The sequence below is a fragment of the Tympanuchus pallidicinctus genome, unplaced genomic scaffold (genome assembly GCF_026119805.1).
Source record: "Tympanuchus pallidicinctus isolate F22 unplaced genomic scaffold, pur_lepc_1.0 scaffold1, whole genome shotgun sequence".
Lineage (NCBI taxonomy): Eukaryota > Metazoa > Chordata > Aves > Galliformes > Phasianidae > Tympanuchus > Tympanuchus pallidicinctus.
The window spans coordinates 23,906,983-23,916,916 of record NW_026294618.1 but is presented as its reverse complement, the minus strand read 5'-3'; the positions used below and the strand labels follow the sequence as shown (position 1 = coordinate 23,916,916).

The 9,934-nt window shown below is 40.7% G+C and overlaps 1 protein-coding gene across 13 annotated transcripts in view; it reads left to right on the top strand.

Moving 5' to 3' along the window:
* The window catches only part of DST (dystonin), a 293,579-nt gene that overhangs the window by 435 nt on the left and 283,210 nt on the right, over window positions 1-9,934 (top strand). For 7 of the 13 annotated variants that reach the window (XM_052694757.1, XM_052694870.1, XM_052694678.1 and 4 more), the window contains exon 2: window positions 11-72. In XM_052694757.1, coding sequence (XP_052550717.1) covers window positions 11-72 — 62 coding nt within the window. The remainder of the gene's footprint in view (window positions 1-10; window positions 73-9,934) is intronic. The other 6 variants (XM_052694767.1, XM_052694838.1, XM_052694728.1 and 3 more) reach the window with 1 other exon arrangement.

Genomic DNA, 9,934 nt, shown 5'->3' with positions numbered 1-9,934 from the left:
TTCCTTACAGATGCTGTCATGAGAACGCACCACTTTCGCTCTGAGGTAATTTATTTAGCACGCAATTTCAAGGTCAGAAGTTGTTCTCTTTACCTGAGTACTTGTCCTTATTGTTGTCCTTTTTCTGTAATGAAATCGCATAGCAAGCTTTTCATTTTGCACGAGAGCCACGCCGTCCTGTTTTTGTATTTTATTTCCTTCTTGTGTCTGTGTGCTTAAAACGACACGTTCCTCGCAGAGCAGGAGCTCTGCACCCTCTGTTCGCTGCTAGCGCTTTCCCTTTCCAGAGGAGCCGCGCTCCGTACGCCCAGAGCTGCTCCGTCCGCGGGCGGCCCCAGCCCGGCCCTACCCGCACCGCTACGGCTGCGGTGCAGAGCTCCTGTGCTGCCGCCTGCCCTCGCTCACCTGCTGCGGGCAGGGAAGTGCTGCCTAGCCCCAGCGCTGCTGAACGGTGCCAGGACTCGGGCAGACGGGAAATGCCAACGCCAGCGCTTCCCCAGCGCTCCAGAAGCTGGAGCGGATCTGCTGGGAGAATATGGGTAGTGATGCTCATCCAGGCATCACTTGGTCTCTGCGCTGCTCTGGTGTTTCTCCTGCCTGGTTCCCTGCTGCTCATTTAAGCCATGCCATTGCCTGCTATTGCAGAAACCGTTAGAGATTATTTACTTTATGTGTAGCTGGTTATGACTAAGAAAATGACCAGATTATGACCAGTATTTTAAAAGTGTACATGTGATACGGTTGTTGCAATGTGCTTTCAGATGGAAATTAGTTTTGAACTCCTATGTCAAAAATGGTATTTCACATTATTGCAAAGAGATGACACACGGAGTATAGTTAGCAGAGAGACCTCCTCTCTTTAACCCTGAGAAGTCTGTTCTGTTCTTGTGACTGGATGCTGAGTACTGCACTAAGCAAGCTGACAGAGGTCTATCTCCAGGAGCCAGGGCATTTGTCAAGGCTTGGTTCCTCCAATAGGAAACAGTTGGTTGCTATGCAATGTTACTTTGCCATTAAGCCCAGACAGAAATTGAGGTTGTGCTACTCTGTGTTGAAGTACGTGTGTTTCTGAGTGTTGACTCTTAGAAGGGAAGTTTACAAAGTGACTCATTCATTTTCAGTAAACCACCATGCAATTATTTGTATATCACCTGGTTAAAAGCAGGCACATTTCATAGAAGTTTCCACTTATGGAACCACACTATGATAAAGCATAAAGGACTATTAGATTCTTTCATAGTTTTCTATATTACATTTTGACACAGTAAGGCACCTGCTAATGGTCCTAGCCACCCATCTAGGTAATGGTGAAGCTGTTTTTCCCCTCATTTCTGGTCATGGACTTTTGATTCTTAAGAGAAAACGATGACTCACGTGACATCATTACATTTTTGTTTTTTAGTTTTTTTTTTTTTTTTTTTTTAAAGTAAAACCTTCTATTAATGAATCTGATTTAATTGATTAGTAATAAATTACAAATATGCTCCCATGGAAATGTTGGCAACATTATTTGAAACAGAATTTGATGTTTTCAATATCTATATCAACACAAAGCATTATGCACTTCTAGCTCCAACAGGGTGCTGACAAAAGCATGATGCATGGAAATGGAAGCTTTGTATAGTTGTGTTTTATTCTCCTCCAAAAATGAACATAGCATCAACTCTGCATTTCACATCACTAGATCCAGCTGCTGGCTTTCTCTATGCTGAGCTGTCTGTTAGGCACAATTATAAATGCTGTTCCTTACTGATGATAAAAGATAACGAAGAAGAGTTTGATACCAAATAGCATTCATCTCCTGAGAGCTGGGTTCGATATGACTCGCATCCCACATGAATGTGCAGGTGGTCTAGTGGCACTGCACAGAGAATTATAATTGCTCGATCTACAGAGCGGTTGGCAATTCCTGCATGATTGGCTGCCAGCCAGCAAAGCCTTATATTTGGAAAAAATAGATGTGTAGCAAATTTATATTGAAGTTCCTTGCCAGAGCCGTAGCTCTTGTGGTGCCTGCACTGTCTTTGTCCCCAGCACAAGCTGTTGTATCACTTCAGTGCTGAACCCCACATTAAATAAAAAAAAAAAGACGCACGATGGGAGGGTAAATATTAAATTTGAAAATGTACTGATCATCCTTATCAGATACCTTGTTATGAGTTTGATATGCTAGTGGAGGGTTTCATCCACAAATGCTTTGTCTATTTTTGTGGGTCTTGATTTTCAATGTCTCTGCAAAACCTCTCATTATTATACTGCAAAAGTCTATGCAGATATTCCTTACTGCAGAATGAACTTGAAACACTTGACCCCCTGCCTCAAAAAGAGGTAAATTTGCATGAATCGTTATGAATATAAAGTAGGTTAAAGCCTGCCTTTGTTAGATGTGCTTCATGGCAGAAAAATTAACCAGCAAGAAGATGAGAGAGTTTACAAGATAGCACAGTGGTGTCCCACTAACATTCATTTACTATTATCTTAAGTTGTCAGACCTGTTTTTGATATATTTGTTGTTACACTTTAAGTTCATTGCAACTACTCTCAGGATGCCCTCGATTACACAGGCATTAGAGATATTCCCTGAACTAACAAAGGAATCGCACCCAGAATAGTTAATGTTTCTAATCTGAGGTAGACCTAGATATGCCATGGCTGTAAAAGAGAAAACAAGTGAATTTCCAGCAGAAATATTCATTGCCTACGTGACAAATCAGACTTTGATGAGGAGCTATTTTAACTGTTCCCTCCCCTCTTTGAGAATCAGTTGTAGCATTGCATGTTTGTGCTGCCCCAAAAACTACATCAAAATAACAGTGTAACTCAGTGATAGTGCTGCCAAAATAGGGATTGTGATCCAGTATTTTGATGTTTTGGTTTTGTTTTTTTTTTACTTATTCATTGTATATTGGAAGATTTGCATCATACCAGTAATTCCGTTACTTCACGCTTCCTTCGCTCTCTGTAGCAATTTGTTTTCTCATCGAGTATATTAATTTTCTCTGAGTACTTGAGGGTTTGACAGGTTCAAGTGTTCAGCAGCATTCACTTTACAAAGAGGTTTGAATGTTTTCCATACTTCACAATTTGAGAACACTCTTTAACATGTTTGTGTTGCCACTTGTGATTTCAGTTTCTTCCCTAATTATTTCTCCATGTTGTCTAAGCTTCTGGAATCACAGGATTACATGAGATTTTTACCTTTCAATTAAAGGAGAAGCTACTAGCTCTTTTTCTTGCAGAGCAATCTTGAATGTATGCAGGCTGGAGTCTTCTCACAAGCTTTGGAGGACCAGCCTGCTGCAAATGACTGGCTTATAGAATGAATCCAAGTGATACAATTCTTAAAATCTCGTGATATGAAGGCAGGAGTTCGTGAGTAGGCAGGTTCTCATGCTGAATTTTTAAGTAGTGTTGTTTTTTTCATGAGATTGGAAAGGGATACTTGCACTAATTGCTAATATGATGGTTCTTATTGGGAAAAAAAAAAATCTGTTGGATTTATAAATCTTTTGCCTAAAATTCTCAGCTTTACAGTTTTCCCTTATCTCATCTTTCAAATTAGAAATACAATTATCTCAGGATTGGAAGGTCTCATTGTCTGTGGGTAGTCAGGAGCAGTATTGTATCTTTTTGCATTTATTTTATTTTGACTCATATATTTTAGGCAAGCTTTATGTGAATGGTTCCACTGTGACCTGCAGGCATAATCCTGCTAGGAAGCAAATCCATCAAAGTTTTACAGTCCACTATAAATTCTGACTTCTCTTAAAGCAGGTGCATGCTGCTGGGACTGATGGCATGAGGAAGGCAAACAGGAATTGACCCTGCGTGGAAAGTCTCTGTGGAGGCATGGCAGTGTATATAGACCATAGCTGTAGCAAATGACAAATAACATTTTGTCTTTTGAGTTCTGCAGAATTCTCATTTTGTTTGCAGAATAGACTATATACATACAGGTCAGCCAAATCTAGTGGCAATTTTTAAGAACAAATGAATTTCCTAAATCCTCCATTATCATACAACAGATACATTATAGTAGAAAAATCTGCAGTAAATGCATGTGTTGACATTGCCAGCAATGAATGCCCAGAAGAAGTTGTCATGAATTTATTTGTCAGCATAGCTTAGTCGTAACCATCTCCCTTCCGAGGCTAATTGTGACACAATTGCCTAAAAATACAATTCTTGATATCTTATAAAGCAGTAATGAATAGTCTTTGAAGACTGGCACTATAACTCATCCCAAGTGTTGTGGAGTTATTTATAAACTGCTCTAGATATAAATTGCTCCAATGAAAAGAGAAATCAGCAGACCCTCCAAGCTGAATTTACTCTTCCATTTGATTGGAGGAAGTGCATTCAAGGAGCAACAGAAATGTACAGGACTAGCCAGAAAAATACATTCATGCACCTATTCATAGGCTGTCTCTTCATCTTTACAGAGCTTCATCAGCCTGGAAATGTTTTACCTTGGTGTTTGACATGTTTTTCCCCCAGGATATCTAAGCTGTTTTTCCATTAGTGGTTGTAAGAGTTAAGGAACAGGTTCAAGGGAAAATAAATCATAGACAAAAGCAAAAATAGTTTTCTTAGATGTATGAAAGCCCTTATGTGTAGGCATGAGTAGAAATCTGTAAATATAGGTTATACTGTATAAAGACAAGTGCTTCTATCCATTTCTCATAACGTCTAGTGACATGGCCCAAACAGAATATGGCACACTGTGCCGTAACACAGTACAAAATCACAGAATTGCAGGAGTTGGAAGGGACCTCTGTGGATCATCTAGTCCAACTCCCCTGCTAAAGCAAGTTCTACAGTAGGTTGCAGTTGAGGTACTACTGAGATTCTGCATATAATACTTTGTCTGTCCATGACTGTTAGCTTCATTCACTGCAGCACTGTACTTAGCCCAGCAGGCATCAGCCTATGGTGAGAAACAGCCTGCTTGGCAGTCATATCACAAAATAGATGGCAATTCCCCAGCTGCTGCAGCAAGATCACTTGGGTTCCTGAGCTAACTCCAGATGAGGTAACCTAGGTGCCTTTGCTTTGTGCTACAGTGCAGTGTAGAAATGCCCTATATATTTCTATAGCTGTCTGGTTTCCTGCAGCTCTATTCTGGCTTCTGACAGAAGGCAGAGCATTGAAATGCTGAGGGGATTCCTTCTCAGCTCCATCAATCATTTGATAAGGTGCTGACATTGTGTCACAGTCCATATCAATAGGTAAGACATGCTCTCAATACACTGTGTTTTGGGACCTGCATTATAAATGAACACATCCTCACAGCTCTCTGACAGGATAGGGATAATCACTGCATAATGATCTGGCACACAATAACAATTCTTATTTTTTAATTTCTCATTATTACTATCATGCCAACAGCCTTTAGCTGTCATGAAAGTATTCATATACTTGCAGTACGAATTCTCAGTGTTTCTTTTTATCTCTGAAAATGCATATCTTAGTTGTGATTGCAGCTTCAGCCATGTTGCATGCCAGTTTACAGTTTACAATCCTGGTGCATATGAGCTGCTGCTTGCAAGCAAACAATGAAGCCGTGGTGATTTCAAGGGGATATAGAGAGAGCACAGCTTGTCTGTGTGTGTCTGTACCCATGCACTGAATGAGAGCATCTAGTTGTCTTTTACTGGCTGAAATTAACCTCAGATTTAAACTGTGAATTAAAATAGCTGAGGTCATACCTGTGGTAATCACGTGTTACCACATCAGCTGCAGAAGTGACTCTTACACACATGGAAAGAATTGTGCAGGGGTCCACAGACCATGTACAGCTCAGAAAAGCTTAACCAGCTACACTGATTTCTCAGTTACTGTGGTTAGATTACAAAAATGAGAGATCAAGCTATCCACTTTCAGAAATAACTCAGTACAAAAGGCTATTTAATGAAAGAAAGCTGTGCATGAGCATGGTAGTACTTCTCTCAGAGCTCTTTTGGCTCCTGGGCTATCGTACATGTTTTCCTAGGGCATGGAAATGCAACTCTCAGGCTTTTTGAAGAGTGGCTCCTTTGGTATGCTGTGGAAGAACCATGCTGAGCACAGGGTAAGGTCACCTCACTGTTGCTGTACAGAAGTAGGTTCATTTGGCCTTGGCTTGTTTGGCTCATCCACATCAAAAGTGAACAGATCCATGGCTTCTCAACCTGCCTCCATAATCTGTAGTCTAGAGGGCATATCAGGCTTCAGACTTGGCAACAGAATGCTTGGTTCCTCCGCATCTCCTAGACAAGGACTTAGCACTGTGTTGCAGAGATGCTTGATTAGGTATTTATGCTCACTGCTAATATGACTGATCTTGACCTAGCACTACCATGACAGGTTATATTTGATCTGATTCCATGTGCTTCTAGTTCATCTGTGAGCTGTGTTCCTGGGTACTTGTTATCTGGGTGCTTCTTCTATCCAAAGCGTTTGAGCCCCAGCTGTGTTCCTTGTGCCTTGTGGCCTTGCCTCAAGGAGACTTAGTGGTTGGTTCTTCCTGACTCATCAGCAGCAATGAAACATGAGTTATGGCTGAAGTGCAAAAGTACGACATCAGCTGTGGCAGCTAGCTACATTTGACACTTGGGCAGACATGTTTCTCACAGCTTGTGCCAATGTCCTTATCACTGCTGTCCACTCAGCTGTTAGAACAACAGCTCTCAGCTTCAGGGTGTCAAGGTAAACAGAGCAAACTTGAATTGGAACACAGTTCTTACAAAGCTTTATTTATGAATATCTAGACTACACTGAAACGCGCAATCATGTTAGACTGAGGTATTACATTTATTCTTCTCTTTTGTTCTAGAGAGTAAAATGATACAACTAGGTCAAGACATCATTCCTCTCTGATCTGTTGCTGCCACCTTTGTGTGTGTAAAGTGTAGGCAGAGTTGGAAAGTGACTTTGCAAAAACAGCATCCTTGTATACAGCAAGATAAGCTCTTCATAAGCATTACAGTTTTATAGTCCATAGAACTATTCAGCTGACCTAGAATAGTTGTCTCCTTTAGGATGAGCTGAGCTCTTCAAGCCTCACTGACTGCACTGACTGCAATTTTCATTGACTATAAAAGGAGTTTTAGACTAGCTCCAGACAGAGATACTCATTCAGATATGTAAATCTCAGTATATGAATCCAGATATCTCAATAGATATCTGAATTCCACCCCAGGTATCTTGCATATGTATGTATGTATATATATGCCTGTAAATCTCTTTTATGTATCTACTTTGGTTAAGAGGACATCTTTACATTGAGGTGGCATAAATTCTCTTTCCACTTTGTACTTCAAACAAATGCACTGGACAGATGAGAATTTCTTGGGCATCAGTTGGGCAGCAGTTGTGTGGTTTAGCAGTGTGTGTATCTTATTCTCTTTCCTGCTGTATTTTTAATATTTAAAAGGCTGTTTTGGTAGTTATCTCCTTGTGGCAGACTAAGGTTATACACCATATACTGATTGTGCTGAGGAGAAATGCTTGGGAACAACCTAGTGTGTTCTAAATGTGATTGTACTTTGCAGATCAATCAGTACTCCAATTTATTTTTGTTCTTAAATAACTTCCATTCCTCCTATGGAATTGTAGTGCCCTGAGTGATAATGAAGGAACTGAGACAAGTTATTGCAAGGGCTAAGGCAAAATAGCAGTAGATAACTGCAAACTTTTGTTAGAGAATCATAGAACAGACTAGCTTCTGTGGCTTATAAATTTGGACAGGAAAGAGTACTTAAAAGGTACCTTCAGTTGTAACTGGGAGCACCAGTTATTTGCTTACATATCATCAATTTTTCCTATCAAATCTTACTTGCTTTGTTAGGAATTCTGTCTTTGAGATAAAAAAAGAAAAAAGCATAACAACCAAGCACATGTAAATCAGCAGCGTAATACAACATGGATTATTAAAAGTTATACTTCAAATTCATTCATCCATCTAAAATCTAAAATGAGGGCTTCTATTTGTTGCTCATTTTTTGTACTTTTGTGCTCATTTAGAAGCTGGAAGGCAGGTTGCTGATACTGTATTTCATGAACTGAGTTGGAAAAATAATCTCAGGTTATATAAAAGACAATTGCTTGTGATTGTCTTGAAAGTTTGGACTTATCTTGGAAAAATTAGTATTATTTGGCACATGTCAAATCACAGTCTTCAATATCTAAGAAATAATTCCTGCAGTGTTTGGATTTTGGGCTTTAGAGGATAAGAATAAAATCTCAGAAGAAAATAGAATGTGTGCAAAGAAGCACCAGTGGAAGCTTGTTAATGAGAATGAAAACTGAATATGGAATGTTACATTTGATGCTTAACTGTTGATTCAGATCTTTATAGGAGTAACCCCAAGATAAGATTAAATAAATAAAAAGGTCAATAGAGCCACAAAAAAAAAAAGGGGGGGGAGAGGGGGAAGGGAAGATTACAGTGTATATTTTGGAAGCTGTTAGAACTGAGAAGGAGCAAATACTAAGACCTAGCTTTAATAAACAGTCTTTGTTGTATAAGTAGTTTGGAGGACTTAAAGTGAATCCTGGATTTGGAGTTGAACTTACAGGACTGGCAGTTAAATAAATATTGTATTTCTTATTCCTTTGTTAGTTTGTACACTAAGCACATTTAGCATGGAAGTCACTGTGAGAGAAGGGAAGTAACGCAATCTTAGTCACTTTCAAAATTAAAGCTGGTCTTACAGTATAGGTGCATGCATATATATTTAAATATGTGCAGCAGAAATACTCATTAAGTCCTCTCTTTCAGTTTGAAGGGGAATTTGATACAATAAATGGATTTAATATTTAATTAAACCTGCCCTTTTTGTTCCAGTAAGCATTTCACTTGAGGGTTAATTCTATTTCAGCCTGCCTGCAGAACAGCTCAGAACTCCAGAGTCTTGAGAGTGGTTCTGGTACTGTGCATACTGATGTCTCCAGGCTGTAAGATGCTGTAGGTGGCATATACATGAAAGTTCCCAAGCTTTCAGCAGGCAGTTACTGACAATTCAAAGACCATTCTTGATGTCATTAATTGACAGGGATAAATAGATGACAGTTCTCATCCACACACAACGATTGTTAAAAACCTTTAAAGGAAGCACACAGGATTGGAGATCTTTCCTTTGGCTTTGATGTTCATCAATGTGCTTGCGAAAGTGCATTCTTTGGAATATCCTGAGTTGGAACGGACCCACAAAGATCATTGAGTCCAGCTCCAGGCACACAGAACCACTGAAAATTCAAACCCAATGTCTGAGAGCATTATCCAGATCCTTCAACTTTGGCACCTCAGGGCCGTTCCCACTGCCCTGTGCAGCCCGTTCCATGCCCACCACCTCTGGTGCAGCCCTGTCCCTCACCCCCAGCTGCCCTCCCCTGATGCAGCTCCATGCCGTTCCCTGTCGCTGTCACACAGAGCAGAGCTCAGCGCTGCCTCTGCGCTGTGAGGAGCTGCAGCTGCCATCAGGCCTCCCCTCAGCTCCTTGCTCTGGGCTGAGCACACCGAGGGACCTCAGCGCTCCTCTTATGTCTGTCCTCCAGACTCTTCATCATATTTATAGTCCTCCTTGACATTCTTTACATAGTTTTATTCCTTCTTACACTGTGCTAACTCAAACCTGCACAAGTGCTGGAGGTGAGGCCGCACAGAGCAGAGCAGGACAACCCCTCCCCTCTCCCAGAGGCAGTTCTGGGCCTGAGGCACTGCAGGGTGTGTTGGCCCTCTGGGCTACTAGGGCTCATGCTGCCTCATGTCCAACTTGCTGTCAACCAGAACCCCAGATCCCTTTCCATAGGGTCTCTACTCTCTTATACCCTAGACTGTAAGCAAAGACAGGTTTCCCTGTTGTAGGTGCAGAATTTGGCACTAGCTTTTGTTAAACTTCATGCAGTTTGGTGATTGTCCTGCCTTCTCATTTGTCATAGTTTCTCAGGAAGG